Here is a 16,582-nt window from a genome sequence, read left to right as displayed (position 1 = left end):
AAAATGGCAACCCACTCCACTATTCTTGCCTGGGAAGTCCCATGGACAATGGAGCCTTAAGAAAGAAAAAAAAAAAAAAGAAATGCAAATCCTTGGGAAATACACCTGGTGAATCGGCACAAGCCCCTTCCTTCTAATCTACAGGATTTTCCTTTCGGAGGTCCCCTCCTTCAGCGTGCGCACCGCCAGCGGCGCTCAGCCCTTGGGTGGCTCTTGATTAGAAAGAGAGCTCAGAGAGGAAACACCGAGGTCAGGAACACCGAGCTCGGGCGGAGCTCTCTCCCAGAGCTGAGAAAGCTGCCCCCGCGCGGCGCTCACTGGGACAGCCCGGCTTCCGCCCCGCCTCCGGCCCGAGGCCCCGCCCCGTTCCGGCTCACGTAAATAAACGCGCGGAGCCAGCGACGAAGTCGCGGGTGTGAGGCGAGGTCGTTGCAGCCACTTAGGTGTCAGGAACGAAAATCACTGACCAATGAGCTGCTGGGATGGTCTGGACAACCGGCCAATCGCGAAGCCTCGCACCCGGATATGATAGCCGGTTCTGAAACCGAACTCTGAAAAAGTGTGGGGGCCTCCCACGTGGGTTGGGAGACTGGGCGTGGATCAAGGGGTGAACGTTTATTAGGGTCAGTGTCTCGCGGATGCGGTGAGCGTGTAAGGATCATCCCTTTGGATTTTGAGTTGGGGACAAGTAAATGAGGCTGTTTGTCCGTGGAAAGAATTCCCGCAGCTGTGTCCCAGAGCCAACGTGTGGGGAAGCGCCTCTGATGGTACCACACAGGGAGCAGGAATCTTGAAGACGCAGCTCGGGTAGTGGGAATATGAATCTCTTACCTAAAAGCTCTAAGGAGTTTGGCTCCGTTGACTACTGGGAGAAGTTCTTCCAGCAGCGAGGAAAGAAAGCTTTCGAGTGGTATGGAACCTACCTGGAACTGTGCGGGGTGCTGCACAAATACATCAAGCCCAGGGAAAAGGTAAGCGCGGCCTGGCAGCCCAGTGTGTGCTCTGGAAAGTAGGAACTGAAAACAGAAATCCTGCATTTGGTAGACCGTTACCGGCGTGGGGGCTCTAACTGGGCCGGTGTTTTCAGGATTTCATGCAACATTCAGGCTAAAACGTAATTACAAAATATCCTTTTACAGATTTTCAGATAACAGCTTCCACCCCCAGATCATTCTTGAATTAGTAATTTCGCAGGAAGAATGACTTATTAAGTAGTGCAACCTAGGTAGCTCCTCCTAGTGAAGGAAGTGTGCTTTTCTGTCACTGTGAATGCCCGGGGAACTGGTAGCATCTGTGGCTTTACTGATAAATTAATCTGTTATCAAATAGTTGTTGTGAGCCCACACTTTCAGGCGCTGTGCTCATCCCTTTAGCGGCAGATGCGTTGATATATAAACCCTGGGCACATTTCAGAAGTGATAAGTACAGTAATAGGTTGGACAGCGATGGGGTTGTACTGGAAGTAGGGAAGGAAAAGGATAGAAAACAAACATTCAAGGAGGAAACTCTAAGAGCCAGACTTTATGCTGGGTGCAGCGTGTGTCTGTGTGTGTTCAGTCACTGAGTTCTCATAATAAACTTCAAGGTGAGTGATAGTACACAAATTCTACAGATGAGGAAACTGAGTCTCTGAGAGTCAGTCTCTTGCCCAAGATCATAAATGTAGTAAATGGTCATGTGGGGATTTAGACTTAAGCCCACCTAGCTTAAAAGCTTATGCAGTTGTCACAGTACCATGCTTTTCCAGAGATGGGGCAGAATTTTGAAGGATCAATGGGAGATTGCTCTGTAGAGAGGGAGGCAACAACTTGTGTTTTAAGTTTGGCTTCAGGAAATAGCAGAATATCATGAGTTGGAACCCAAGGCATGAGTGGAATAGGATTATGCCAGACCTAGATTTTTATTTTTTTTTAACTTTTTGTATTGAGGTTCAGTTCAATTCAGTTCATTCGCTCAGTCATGTCCAACTTTTTGCAAAAAAGCATGCCAGGCTTCCCAGTTCATCACTAGCTCCCAGAACTTGCTCAAATTCGGGTCTGTCGAGTCGGTGATGCCATCCAACCATCTCATCCTCTGTCCTCCCTTTCTCCCCCTGCCTTCAATCTTTCCCAGCATCAGGGTCTTTTCCAATGAGTCATTTCTTTACATCAGGTGGCCATAGTATTGGAGTTTCAGCTTCAGCATCAGTCATTCCAATGAATATTCAGGACTGATTTCCTTTAGGATGGACTGGTTTGATCTCCTTGCAGTCCAAGGGACTCTCAAGAGTCTTCTCCAACACCACAGTTCAAAAGCATCAATTCTTCAGTGCTCAGCTTTCTTTATAGTCCAGCTCTCACATTCATACATGACTACTGGAAAAACCATAGCTTTGACTAGATGGACCTTTGTTGGTAAAGTAATGTCTATGCTTTTTAATACGCTTTCTAGGATGGTCATAGCTTTTCTTCCAAGGAGCAAGCATCTTTTAATTTCATGGCTGCAGTCATCATCTGCAGTGATTTTGGAGCCCAAAATAAAGTCTATCACTGTCTCCATTGTTTGCCCATCTATTTGCCATGAAGTGATGGGACTGGATGCCATGATCTTAGTTTTCTGAATGTTGAGCTTTAAGCCAACTTTTTCACTCTCCTCTTTCACTTTCATCGAGAGGCTCTTCAGTTCCTCTTTGCTTTCTGCCATGAGGGTGGTGTCATCTGCATATCTGGGGTTATTGATATTTCTCCCGGCAATCTTGATTCCAGCTTGTCCTTCATCCAGCCCGGCATTTCACATGATGTACTCTGCAGGGTGACAATGTACAACTTTGATGTACTCCTTTCCCAATTTGGAACCAGTCTGTTGTTCCATGTCCGATTCTAACTGTTGCTTCTTGACCTGCATACAGATTTCTCAGGAGGTAGGTAAGGTGGTCTGGTATTCCCATCTCTTGAAGAATTTTCCACAGTTTGTTGTGATCTACACTGTCAAAGGCTTTGGTGTAGTCAATAAGACTGAGGTAGATGTTTTTCTGGAATGCTCTTGCTTTTTCCTATGATCCAACGGATATGGGCAATTTGATCTCTGGTTCCTCTGCTTTTTCTAATCCAGCTTGAACATCTGGAAGTTCACGGTTCATGTACTGTTGAAGCTTGGCTTGGAGAATTTTGAGCATTACTTTGCTAATGTGTGAGATGAGTGCAATTGTGCAGTAGTCTGAACATTCTTTGGCATTGCCCTTCTTTGGGATTGGAATGAAAACTGACCTTTTTCAGTCCTGTGGCCACTACTTAGTTTTCCAAATTTGCTGGCATATTGAGTGCAACACTTTCACAGCATCATCTTTTAGGATTTGAAATAGCTCAACTGGAATTCCGTCACCTCCACTAGCTTTGTTCGTAGTGATGCTTCCTAAGGCTCACTTGACTTCACATTCCAGGGTGTCTGGCTCTAGCTGAGTGATCACACCATCATGGTTATCTGGGTCATGAAGATCTTTTTTGTATAGTTCTTCTGTGTATTCTTGCCACCTAGGCAATTAACAGTTTTGCAATAGTTTCAGGTGAGCAGCAAAGAGGACTCAGCCTTACATATACCTTATCCATTCTCCAAACTCCCCTGTCATCCAGGCTGTCACACAACATTGAGAAGAGTTCCATGTGCTATACAGTAGTTTCTTGTTGGTTATCCATTTTAAATATAGCAGTGTATACATGTTCATTGCAAACTCTCAAATTATCCCTTGTCCCCATCCTTCCCCTTTGCAACCATAAGTACCTTCTCTAAGTCTGTGAGTCTCTTTCTGTTTTGTAAGTTACATTTTCAACAGTAAAACAAATAGGAGATTTCAGTTGTAACTACTGTATTTGGATTCTGTGATTTTCTATCAATTCTTGAGTAGTAAATGTTTGATTCAGAGAAAAGAACAACCATGATTAGTTTGCTCCTGCACTTGATTAATAAAGGCTTGTTTCAGAGAAAAGAACAACCCTGGTTAGTCTGCTTCTGTGTAACTTGCATTGTTATAGCTAAATGTGATTTGTTACTAGTGAGTTCCGATAGAGCATAGAATCAACTCTGTAATGGTGTTCTCATTCCTTTGCCTTGATCACCTCCATCTTGTTTTTTTGTTTTTCTTCCTAGGTGCTAGTGGTTGGGTGTGGTAACTCAGAGCTAAGTGAGCAGCTGTATGATGTGGGCTATCAGGATATAGTGAACATTGACATTAGCGAGGTCGTCATCAAGCAAATGAAGGAGCGCAATGCCAGCCGACGGCCCAGGATGAGCTTCTTGAAGATGGACATGACACAGATGGAGTTCCCCGATGCCTCGTTCCAGGTGGTGTTAGACAAGGGCACCCTGGATGCAGTCCTGACAGATGAGGAGGAGAAGACCCTGCAGCAGGTGGACAGGATGCTGGCTGAGGTTGGCCGTGTCCTGCAGGTGGGCGGTCGCTACCTCTGCATCTCCCTGGCTCAGGCTCACGTCCTGAAGAAAGCAGTGGGTCACTTCTCTAGGGAGGGGTGGATGGTGAGGGTGCACCAGGTGGCCAGCAGCCAGGACCAGCTGTTGGAAGCAGAGCCTCGGTTCTCCCTGCCTGTCTTTGCCTTCATCATGACCAAGTTCAGGCCGGTCACTGGCTCTGCCCTTCAGATCTTTGAGCTGTGTGCTCAGGAGCAGGGCAAACCTGTGCGGCTGGAGAGTGCCGAGCGGCTGGCTGAGGCGGTGCGGGAGCGGCAGCAATATGCCTGGCTGTGCAGCCAGCTGTACCGCAAGGCCGGGCTGGGGAGTGTGTCCCTGGACTTGTGCAGTGGGGACACGGGGGAGCCACGCTACACCCTCCACGTGGTGGACAGCCCCACTGTGAAACCATCGCGGGACAATCATTTTGCCATTTTCATCAGTGAGTTGGGATTGCTCCCTCTCTTTCCTGAAGGGGGCTGGCTTACAGGGGCTGGATCTGGGGATTTGGTGGATGGGTATGCCTTGGCTGGCTTGATCTTGCAAGGGGGTGGTACTTTGAGAGGTTAGACTGGCCACTGCATAAGGAGAGGGGAGTTGCCTGCTTGAATCTGAGGTTTATGTCTTTCCATCTTCCATGGCAAAGGCCTGATGAAGTGTGAGAATGGGGTTGGTCGGGAGGAGGGAGAAGTAATACAGATAAATTTAGGCAGGTCCCGCTGTTGTAGAGATGTTACTTTGTAACAGTAGTAGAAGCAAGGAGCCTTGTAGCCTGTGAGCAGCATGACCCGGGGAAGTCTCTATGCTTCTCTGCTGAGTTTATGCAAATAGGACTGAGTGGCAGCTGAAAAAGACAGCTCTGGGACCAGGCTGGTTTCCATTCCTGGCTCAGTCCCTTCAGGATGCTACTGGACGAGTTAATGTTCTTTCCGTGCCTCAGTTTTCTCCTCTATAAAGTGAGGTCGTAACTGTCTTCTGTAGTTGTGAGAAGCGTAAAAGCTCTAATCATGCCTGGCACATGATAAGTTTTACAAATGTTAGTGTTATTATTGAAAGGGGTAAATGATACCAGGTTCACCTTAGTAATGATCAACAGATAGTATGAGGAAATGCTTTCAAAAGTGGAATATTCTAGACAAATGTGAAGTATTGATATGTCATGCTGGTAATTAGTTTCCTAACATGGAATCCATTTTTCCAAGTATTCCCTTATCCTAACTGTCCACCTGTGGGAACAAATAGCACAGTAGATGTGAGCATAGATTCTGGGGCTGGACTGCCTGGGTTTGAGTCCTAGCTTCGCCAGTTACTAGCTGTGTGAACTTGGGCAAATACAGTAACTTCTGTCTTAATTTTCTCACTTATAAAATGGAAATAGTAATGATGCTTCCTGCATCTTGGGCTGTTGTGAAGATTTGATTAGTTTCTGTTTGTAAACTGTTTGGAATCATGCCTGGCATGTAATAAATGTTACCATTATTACTCTTTTTCTTACACTTGGTACTTGCCTCCCTACCCTTACACGCCCACACTGTTTTTCCACACTGGGTCCTGCCTTGGGTCTGCTGGCAGTGGGCCTTGTGCACTAGGGAATTGATAGCCCCTCAGTAGGTCACAGTTGGAAGGGATGGCCTGGACAAGGGCTGGCTGTCTGCCACGTGGGGCATGTTGGTTGTGGGCTTGAACATTTCCCAGGACTCCCTGTCAACAAATGCCTCTTTCCAGTCCCCCAGGGTCGGGAGACCGAGTGGCTCTTTGGCATGGAGGAGGGCCGGAAGCAGCTGGCAGCCAGTGCAGGCTTCAGGAGGCTGATCACAGTGGCCCTTCACCGAGGTCAGCAGTATGAAGGCATGGACAGCATCCAGGCCGAGCTGTCGGCCAGAGTCATGGAGCTAGCCCCGGCCGGGATGCCCGCCCAGCTGCAGGTAAGAAGGCTTGGGTAGCAGCTTTCAGGGTCTCCAGAGAAGTTGAATTAACAGTCTGGAAGGCAGAGATTGTCTTGGAAGAAGCTAGGACTAGGGTCTGTGACCCTAGACTGTTCCCGGAGGGTATATTGACAGCTAAGAGTAAGTGGGTAGAAATTATGTCCTGGGCAGTGAGTGGAAGGTGATTGCCTTTATTGAGACCCATAGTAGCATCTCTCTGCAGGGCCTCTTAGATAGCATGAAGGAAGTCTCCACCTCCAGCTCCTCACACTGTGGATTACTCAGACAGTTCTCCTAATGCACTTTGCACAGGATTTCCTTGGCCATTTTGCTCCTTAGAACCATCATTGTATTAGGTAGAATGGGAAAGGGCCAAAAGAGCTCACCTTAATTTTCAGAATATTAACTCCATAGGTTTGATGTTTCACTAGGAAGGAAACTGAAGGTTTTTGCCAAAATGGTGATATGATATTATCAGTTGACACTGTCTGTCTTGTGCTGTCCTGGTCATAAGACAGGGTGATTGACTTTACTGCAAGGACTTTATAGAAAAAGTTTATCCTTATTGATAGATGGGAAAGACAACCTACCTGGAGTCTTGGTGAGTAACAGACCTGGAAAGAAGAAGCCAGTCTCCTGGGTTCTCAGCCTGTAGTTCTGCCCACAAGGCTGACTTGTGCCAGATTAGTAAGTCTGTGATGCTTCCTGAAGACTGGGGTTAGTGTCATTAGAGAGACCCAGAGCTTGTGGGAAGGTTCTTTTGTGAATTTTCTCTCAAAGTTTGGAGTCCCTCATGATAATTAAATACTCTTGTAAGTCTTTAAAAAGAATCAAGTGTGAAGATTGGGAAAGGAATGGAAAAGTTTAGGGGGAAATGTATTTTTTTCCTCATTTGTTTTTTTCCTGTTTAGTAAAATGCAGGAAAAAGATGAGAATTACTGGGAGAAAGGAGAGATTTCTTCAAATTTGGAGAGGTTGCTTTGCCCATGGATTTTTATCCCAGCTCACATTCCTTCTCTCATGATTCTGGTCCCTCTTCAGAGTTGCTTCTCACTTTCATTGTCTTGGACTGTTGAAAGTCCTTTTAGGAATTACTCTTGGGAAACTCCTGTTTTTCTTGTGGAGAACCAACTGCATTTCACTAATGGTTTGGGGACATCTTTATTCAGTTGGTTTTCAAAAAGATGGATTAAACTTTTTGAGATCTAGTCAAATGCCCCAGAAAAGTACTTTGACGGAGTGGCGAATCTTTGGAGTCGTTGCTACACAGGACCTTGGTGTGGGGATTCCTCACAGAGACACAAAGGCAAGGGATTAGACTTTCTCGTCTTTCTCAATGGAGCTGGCATTTCGACCACAGCTCTGCTGTTCCTTCAGGTGCCCTTCCTGTCTGTGGGTGGGGACATTGGGGTCCGGATTGTTCAGCACCAAGACTGCAGCCCCTTGAGCGGCGACTACGTCATCGAGGATGTGCAGGGAGATGACAAGCGCTACTTCCGGCGGCTCATCTTCCTCAGCAACAGGAATGTGGTGCAGTCAGAAGCCAGGCTGCTGCAGGATGTATCTCACAGAGGTGAGGCATCGTGGACGCGGTGGCGGTGTCCCTGTGGATGTGATATGGACAACGTGGGGTGGCCAGAGAGACTTGGGAGCTTGGTGAAGTGGTAGGACAGACCTGGATATCTGTGAACAGAGGCACATGGCTCTGTGGGTCATCCTTTTATCTTCTGGGCTCTTAGGGTGTGAGTGGTGATGAAGAGAAGGGAGGTCGATATTCTCTTCTTGAGCAAAGCCTGGCTCTAAAATGATAAGGAGGGGGTTGTGGTGGTTTACCAAATAAATGTGATCATCGCCTTAATGCCTGGAGTTCAGAGACCATCTATTTTATAAGTTGCTCCATATGTGTCTGTATATTAATTTATTAGGCCTGCTCTCCTCACAGCCACCTCCTAGTGCCTGTTTAGAGGATTGTAGAGTTGGTGGGTGCCCTGGACGTCACCTAGTCCAGTGCTGTCCAGTAGAACTTTTTGCAGTGAAGGAAATATTTAATACCCAGTGTGGATGCTGAGCATTAGGAACATGGCTGTTATGACTAAAAAGCTGCATCTTTAATCTTATTTATTTCCAATGAACTTATATTTCAATGTAAATGGACACAGGTAGCCAGGATTACAGGCTTGGACAGGGTAGATCCAGACCATGTTCTCTAGGATCCCTTTTAAGTGATCTCCCAGGTGCTGCTCAGAAACACCCCTTAAGGGGGAAAGCAATCATTTGTTTCACCTGCTATTTTCTCCGGTATATATATTTGTACTTCAAAAGCAATACTTGTTTATTGTAATCAGTTCACAAATCAGATGTATAGAGTAGAAGTGAATGCTCCTCCCCTCCACCTCTCCAGTATAACTTCCCTTTTGAGGCCCAGAGACTCAGGCTTGGAATCTGAAATTGGCTTTTCTGATTCTTAGAAGTTTCCTTCGCCTGAAAACCATGCTGTCCTGTTGGCAAGGCCATCTGGAAGGAGAGTGAAAAGAGAGAATTCAGAACCTCATGAGGTCCTGGGTTTGCCCAGGGCTCAGGGTCAGGTGACTCTCTGCAGGACAGTTTTCTCTTGAGGGGTGTCCCCTGGTCAAGTGCACCTGTGTTTGCTGGGTTCCCGAGCTGTCATTGGGTCACTTGGGGTGCAGGTTGGTTCAGCTTCATCTCACCACAAACTCAGTAAAATTGATTCAAAGAAGATATTCCCCTCCAATTTGGGTTTCATGTTTTTTTCCCCCACTGTTGTCAAGATCCTAGTCTTCTTACTATCACTTAATTCTCATGGGAAAGATTTTCCTAAGGGAGTATTGGTGAGAGGAGGGAAAATGTGTTAAAAAGTGATTGAACCTTTCTGATTGTTATGTTAAATCAGGTTGCCCCTCACACATCGCTGCCCAGTGCTGCTGTGGAGTGCAGCTGGTCCCTAGGAAAATGGCAAAACCAGCTGTTCACTCTATCCTGGTGCAGTTGAGAGAGTAGGGAGAGGAAATGTAAAGGGACCTTTTATAGAATTTTCCCCCTTCTGTGAACATTTGTGATATCCTTGTCCACTGGGGTGGTGTGCATTACCGTCTGTGTGATACAGTTGAAAGATGGTTGGTGTTGGAGACAGGCAGTCCCACATTCAAATCCTAGCTGCACTGCCAGATTTTCTATCTGCTGAGAATTGGAATAAGAGGATTGTCATAAAAGCTACAGGAGTAAGAGTCCTGGTACGGTAGTTGGCACAGAGGCAGTAATTAGTAACTTTAAGTTCTTTTCCGCTTAAAAAAACTCATGAATAAACTCCTCTTCTGTGAGCGGCTTTATGTTTCCTAAAGAAGTACTAGCACCCCTCTAGTATTCCCAGTGTTCTCAGTTTTTGGATGTTTTCTTTGCCACTTCCCTTTTCTGACACCCTGGCACATGTTAAATGTTGGACCACCAACTCTTTGGGGAAAAAAGCCACGAATTGTAGTATTTGCTAATTTCTGTGCATGAAAATGGCCACCACGGCCAGATTTCAAGCTACCAACATGTCAACCAGTTCACAGAATGCCTGCATATTTCACCATTGGTTCCCGAGTCTCAGTCAGCCAGCTGCAGCACACTGCTGCTTGTGTGCCTTACTTTCCAAGGAGCAGCATACCTCACACTCAGCCTCATTCGTCTCTGTCTCTGATCTAGCCCAGAAGAAACGGAAAAAGGACAGGAAGAAACATTGGCCTGCTGATACCCCAGAGGACCTCTCTGCAGCCCTGGGGCAGTCTATTGATAAGAGTTACCTGTGCTGCGAACACCACAAAGCCATGATCGCCGGCCTTGCACTGTTGAAAAACCCGGAGCTGCTTCTAGGTGAGGAGGTCGCCACAGCCTTCCACAGTAGGAAATGTGTAAGATTACAGATGTCATCAGGGTTGGCTGCCTTGCAGCTTAAGAACCATGATTACAGATCAACAGATACACATCTATTCATATCTTTCTTATTCCCAACTGTCTTCCGCATCATTCATGAACATCCAAGTAACTTTTCCCACAAACTTGAATTGTAATCTTGAAACAGACATATGTGCTGATATCTATATTTTTTCTTCTATTCATTTATTTAAAAATTAGTGTAAAATTAACTACAGTTTTAAAAATTAATGTATAAAATATCTTCAGTGAAATCTATAAAGTGGACGAATCTTAAGTTGTTCAGCTTGATGAATTTTTGCATATCCATATACCCCTGTAACCAGATGGAACATTTAAAAATCACATCTCCGGAGAAATACCTGTGTACTTTAGGAAAATTTCTGGCTTTTCAGTGATGCATTATATGAGTGCCAGATGTAATTCTTTCTTGAATTTCTGCTTTAAAAAAAATCCATAGTGTAGGTAGTACAGTCATAGCCTTACCACTGATAATAGGTTAGGATCTGACCACAGGAGCAAAAATACTTGTTTCTGTCCACTCTTGTAACTGTCTTCCCCCAAAGTCCCTGAGTATGTCCTGTTGAAATACCCTATACTTGTGATCTATCTTGGTGCTGATGTGTGTCCCCAGATTCTCAGTTGTTACATTTGATCCTCAGGGTTTCTCTCTTTTTGGTGATCCTTTCTTGTTTCATATCTTCTTTAATCCCCTGTTTCTCTGAACTTGAGGGTAGGATTTGGGCCTTTGTGTTCCTGTGGCTTCTGGAACTTGGATGGATTTCCTTCACTTGGTGGATGTGTCTTATTAAAGGTAGCTGTGGCCTTTGAGTTGGAAGCTGGGCAGAGGGCATCACATCTACACACCCTGTGATCATGGACAAGATGTTGCCCATTGTCCCTCCCATTTCCTAGAGGGGTTTAATGATGCTGATGGTAGGGATTATTGCTGTAATGTCAGCTGAGGGCTTTGTGATGTTTAAGGAACCATAATAATAACATACTGATTGCTCTTCTGGAACTGGTAAAGGAAGGATCATGAGACCAGGGTTGAGTTTACACATGTTAAATTGACTCCTGAATTTCTAGAAAGAGACAAGGGAGGCCAAGTCTCTAAATCTTGTATCTTCTGGCCAGAGCGAAAAATCTGTCTCTTTTGTTCTCCCTAAGGCTGGTGCAGAGCTTTAAGTGAGCAGATGGTAACATAATGCTTTTATTCTTTATTACAGAGACCCCACTGGCACTGTTGGTGGTAGGCCTGGGCGGGGGCAGCCTCCCTCTCTTTATCCACGATCATTTCCCAAAGTCCTGCATCCATGCTGTGGAGATCGACCCCTCTATGCTGGAAGTGGCCACCCAGTGGTTCGGCTTTTCCCAGAGTGACCGGATGAAGGTCCACATTGCAGATGGCCTGGACTTTATAACCAGCCTGGCAGAAGAAGAAGGTACTGCTGTTGGAGAATTTAGAGGGGTGTTGAGGAAAGATTGATCCAAGGTTGTCAGGCCTGCAAGGGCCTGTAGAATTTGTCTCTAAGAGATATGAGCATCATCCCAGTCTTTCACCTGTTCATTTGTTCCCTCATTTGTTGACATGTTTATTCAGTAAATATAGAGTGTCTATCATATGCTCAGCGCTGTTAGGGGTTAGGCTATGGCAACAAGTAGAACAGACTGTTTCCTGCCCTTATCGTGCTAAAAAATCAGCGCGCTCCTCTTCTGAATCTCTTCTGACCCTGTGACCTTGCCACCACCTCATCATCCCAAGAAAGTCAGTGTCTGGAGCTGAGTGAGGTAAAGGGGAAGAAATGTTGGGGGTTTGTGTTGGGAGATGTGTTCTGTAAATCTTTCAGCTCGAGGTGAAGCCAGAAATGGAGTAAAACATCATTCATGTAGATGAGTGGTTCTAAGCCCCAGGGGCGTTTGGCAATGTTGGCAGGCATTTTTTGGTTGTAAGAGCACAGCCTACCATTAGGTAGGGGTGCTTCTGGCATATAGTGGATGGAGACCAAGGATGCTCTGCTAAACATCCTACAATGCACAGGATAGCTGCTGATGATACAGAATGATCTGGTCCAAATGTCAACAGTACTGAGGTTAAACCCTGATGCAGGTGTTAGTGGGAATTCCAATAGCCCTGCTGCTGCTGGGATTAAGGCTCCATTTTTCTCTAATAATTTGTATCCCAGACTTGGACAAAAGGCATGTTAATGTGTTCTAATAGCTCTGCTGATGCTTTTGCAACTTAATGTACAGGCTCCTGGTGACTGATGTTTTGCAGAGTGTGAGCCCCTTAAGGAGAAGTTAGGTTGGTTCAGTCCTGTGTGAACCTGGGGAGTCCAGGCCACCCACCCTTCCTAGTCTGCTCATTCTGTAATAGTTGCTCTGGTTCTCACTGGGTTAGAGCATTTTCTAGGAAGGGTATGGCAAAACGGGATGCCTGGGGTAAGTATCTTGGTGCTGGGATAGACAGATGCTGCCTTAATTGCAGAGTGAGCTGAACTCCATCAGAGTTTCCCAGATTTGCTCTCTGAGGTTGGTGCCAGTGTGGGGGCCCAGACCCAGGATAGCTAATACATGTGAAAACACTTAAAACAGTGCCAGGCATGTGGTAGGTACTCAATCCAGGATGTGCTGCTATTGTTAGGACCTCTAAACCAGATCTGAACAGCCCTGGCCTTTGTCTCTAACAACAACATTTCAGGTTGTTGGAGGACTCAGTGCCACAGGTGGGGGCCATGGTTGTCCCTGAACTTTGATGAGCCAACATGTTCTGCTCTTGAAGAAACCAAAATCAAATCTGTGCTATGAACAGTGATGGGCATGCTGTAGTCCTAAGTAAATATATATTGATTATTGAATAATCATTAGCACTGTCTCAGTTTGCTAAAAACCAGTCGTTCATATTGTAGGCTTACCCCTTGCAAAAACTAATATTCTAGTAAGGAGTGGAACAGATTCATCATCAGTTCTTTCTCACCCGTTGAACAAATCCCTTCTTTCTTGAGCCAATAATTGTTCAAGTAACTAGAAAAGATTTGCTGACTTTAATTTGAGAACAGTTTTCTCCTAGGAGGCAACATATGCTGTTTCCAGAGTTAAGTTAAAGATACCATGTGCTGGGTCGGCCCTTACAGGCAGAGGCAGCTGCTGTGTCTAGACCAGTGGTTCTCATCTCTGTATTTCGAATCACCCGAGGAGCTTAAGAAAAGTACCAGGGGCATCTCACTTCCCAACCCATCTGTTCTTCTCCACTCCAGAAGTTTTTAACTCCGTTGTTCAGGAGTAGAGCCCAGGTTCTCTGAGTATTTAGAATTTTCCCATTTGACTCTAGTGTCCTGCCAGAGTTGAAAATCACTGGTATAGATGGACTCTGAGTAATGATCCTGCTGGAATGGACCCAGAAATCTGTGGAAAGGGCTTTAAAATGTAGAAGAAGATGAGATGATGGCCCCGTCTTAGACATGGGCACTCCCAGCAGAGCCCTGATGAGGTAACTGCTCTGGACTGTGACTTTGGTACCTTTAGGCACCACATCCTCCATGTCATTCCTGTTGACTTAGCCACCTGTGCCTACCACAGGTCGCAGAGGAAATGTGGAGGAATGTAAATGGTGTTATTTTATCCAGCAAAAACCAGAGACTTGTCTGCTTCTCTTTCCCAGCACGGCCTCACTACGACGTCATAATGTTCGATGTGGACAGTAAGGACCCAACCCTGGGGATGAGCTGTCCACCCCCAGCATTTGTGGCCCCGCTTTTCCTGCAGAAGGTCAAAAGCATCTTGACTCCTGAAGGTATGAAGAACAGAAGGTGGTGAGGGAGAAGGGATGGGCCCTTTAGGAAGATTTTCTTTTTAATGAAAAATGGACATAAGTGTGTAGCTTGATTGGGTTCCCCAGATTGAACTTACCCGTTTACCAGCACCCCTACAAGTCCTCTTACCTCCTTTCAGTAACTTGTCCTCCTCTCAAGGATAACCACCAGCCTCACTTCTTTTTTAATAATTTTATTTATCTGTTTTTGGCTGCTCTGGGTCTTCATTGCTGCGCTTGGGCTTTCTCTAGTTGCAGAGAATGGGGGCTGCTCTTTTTCGTGGTGCGTGGGCTTCTCGCTGTGGTGGCGTCTTGTGTTGTAGAGCACGGGCTCTAGAGCACAGGCTCAATAGTTGTGGCGCGTGGGCTTAGTTGCTCCACGGTGTGTGGGATCTTCATGGACCAGAGATCAAACCCACATCCCTTGCATTGGCAGGTAGATTCTTAATCTACTGAGCCACCAGCGAAGCCCACCATCCTCACTTCTATCAGCACAGCTTAGTTTTGTCCATATGGAATGTTCTCTCTTTTCTTTCACTCAACATGATGTTTGTGAGGTTCACTCATGGTGTCGTGTTGACATTGTTCCTTTTTATTGCTCTGGTGTATCACTGGGTGACTACTGCAATTAATTTATCCATTCTGCTGTTGGCATTGGGGTTTTTTCTTTTTCAAGGATTTAATAGGAAATACTGCCATTAACATTCTGGTAGATGCCTTTTGGTGAAGTGTGTGTGCAGGTCTATTGGGCATAGACGTGGGGTTTTAATTGTTGGATCACACATTATGCATTTATTCAGTTTGTAGATGCAATCACACAGTGTCACAAAGCAGTTGTATTAATAGCACTTTATATCGCTGCCAGCATGTGATGCTAGCAACCCCACATGTCCTGGACTGGGCAGTATGCTTTTTCATCTTCAGAGCCACCTGTTTTCAGGTTAGGAAACTGAGGTAGGGACTTGCCAAAGTGACACACGATTAGACTTAGGGCTCCAACCCAGGTCCTTATGACTTAAAAGCTGGAGCTGTTAATCTGTATGTTCACAACCTCCCAGGTGTTTTGATTTGGCTTGCAAACAGTTGATTTAGAACCTTTATTGTCACAAATAAAGGTATGTGTTATACATGTCAAGAATATAATTTCTCTCTGAAATTGGTATTAATTACTTGGGGGTATTAATTTCTTCTTTCTCAAAGCAATTCTTTGTGAAACAGAGGCGTGGTGAATGGTCATATTTGTTAGCAGCACAAGAGAGCAAGAAGTGAGCTTGAAGCCTTCTTATGGTTCACGCATTCCCTTACTGTTTCTCTTTCTTCATATGCTGTGCGTTCTCAGCACAGTCACGGTGTGTACCTTGCTCCACCTGGATCAGGAATGGCTGTATTCCTCAGAGCAGAACCTTGTCTCCTGTGTTCCCTGAACCATGGTCATTCTCTTCCTTTCTCACCTGGCAGGTGTCTTTATCCTCAACCTTGTGTGCCGAGATCTGGGGCTAAAGGACTCAGTGCTGGCTGGGCTCAAGGCGGTGTTCCCCCTCCTGTATGTCCGGCGAATTGAGGGTGAAGTCAACGAGATCTTGTTCTGTCAGCTGCACTCTGAGTGCAAACTCGCTACACCAGAGCTCCTGGAAATGGCCCGGGCCTTGGAGCAGACCCTGAGGAAGCCCGGAAAGGGCTGGGATGATACATATGTCCTGTCAGACATGCTCAACACTGTGAAGATTGTGTGAGTGTCCGGACCAGGCAGTCCTCTCAGCTTCCTGCCAGACTGACCTCAGGCTGCTGGCCTGCCAGAGACTGAAGAAATACAGTGTATTAAGCCTCGTATTTTTCTTAGTTTCATACTCATCTACGTGCGCCCTCCTGCTCGTGAGGTTGCCTCATGGTCTGGGAGAATAAAAGTCTTTGCTGTGCTGTCTTCTTCAGTACTGCTTAGGTTGATCTAAGCAGTGCCACGTCCTTGAGTAGATTCCCTGCTGGAGCTCCAGCAGGCGTGATGTCTTAACAAGTGTGTCCCAAGCTCCTTAGGACTGGAGACATCTCATGTGATTACCGGTTTGCTTTGCTTTTTCCCTCTCTTGGTCCTATAGGAACCATCTCAAATGAGATAGACAGTAGAGCATTTTGTACCAAAAGACTATAAATAGGGTAGCCTCCCTATAGATGTGAGACAGATTTAAGAGAGCATCTACTTTGTCTTCCTGGAGATGAAACTGCTGCTGACATGCTCCTACGATTTAAAAATCTGGTAACGTGCTCCTCTATTTTTTTCAATTTTTTATTAAACTTTTTATTTTATATTGGAGTATAGCCAGTTAACAATGTTGTGATAGTTTCAGGTGGACAGCAAAGGGACTCAGCCATATACATATAGGTATCCATTCTCCCCTAAACTCGCCTCCCCTCCAGGCTGCCACATAACATGAAGTAGAGTTCCCTGTGCCATACAGTAGGTCCTTGTTGGTTATCC

General features: G+C 45.8%; 1 protein-coding gene across 3 annotated transcripts; it reads left to right on the top strand.

Moving 5' to 3' along the window:
* Positions 1 to 583: 583 nt before the first annotated feature.
* Positions 584 to 16,037, top strand: METTL13 (methyltransferase 13, eEF1A N-terminus and K55). Of its 3 annotated transcripts, none has more exons than XM_081489470.1 (9): positions 584 to 971; positions 4,123 to 4,422; positions 6,174 to 6,365; positions 7,743 to 7,938; positions 10,071 to 10,238; positions 11,528 to 11,743; positions 13,025 to 13,036; positions 13,960 to 14,091; positions 15,568 to 16,037. In XM_081489470.1, exons 1-9 carry the CDS (start codon positions 819 to 821, stop codon positions 15,840 to 15,842), a joined length of 1,644 nt encoding a protein of 547 aa, XP_081345596.1. In that variant the 5' UTR covers positions 584 to 818; the 3' UTR covers positions 15,843 to 16,037. The 3 variants fall into 3 exon arrangements, with proteins under 3 accessions (XP_081345596.1, XP_081345594.1, XP_081345593.1); XM_081489468.1 differs by having other exon boundaries at positions 4,123 to 4,882; positions 6,166 to 6,365; XM_081489467.1 differs by lacking the exon at positions 13,025 to 13,036 and having other exon boundaries at positions 4,123 to 4,882; positions 6,166 to 6,365.
* The last annotated feature ends 545 nt before the right edge of the window (positions 16,038 to 16,582 follow it).

Source organism: Giraffa tippelskirchi, chromosome 5, assembly GCF_054371585.1.
Source record: "Giraffa tippelskirchi isolate mGirTip1 chromosome 5, T2T-mGirTip1v1.2.pri, whole genome shotgun sequence".
Lineage (NCBI taxonomy): Eukaryota > Metazoa > Chordata > Mammalia > Artiodactyla > Giraffidae > Giraffa > Giraffa tippelskirchi.
Note: the sequence above shows the minus strand (reverse complement) of the source record. Positions and strands in the feature narration are given on the sequence as shown.

Bases quoted from the DNA above. Each gene is read 5' to 3' on its own strand.
- METTL13 (XM_081489468.1), top strand. From the start codon at position 819: ATGAATCTCTTACCTAAAAGCTCTAAGGAGTTTGGCTCCGTTGACTAC. The intron at 972-4,122 runs GTAAGCGCGGCC...TTTTCTTCCTAG, and splicing joins ACATCAAGCCCAGGGAAAAG to GTGCTAGTGGTTGGGTGTGG. The intron at 14,092-15,567 runs GTATGAAGAACA...CTCACCTGGCAG, and splicing joins AAGCATCTTGACTCCTGAAG to GTGTCTTTATCCTCAACCTT.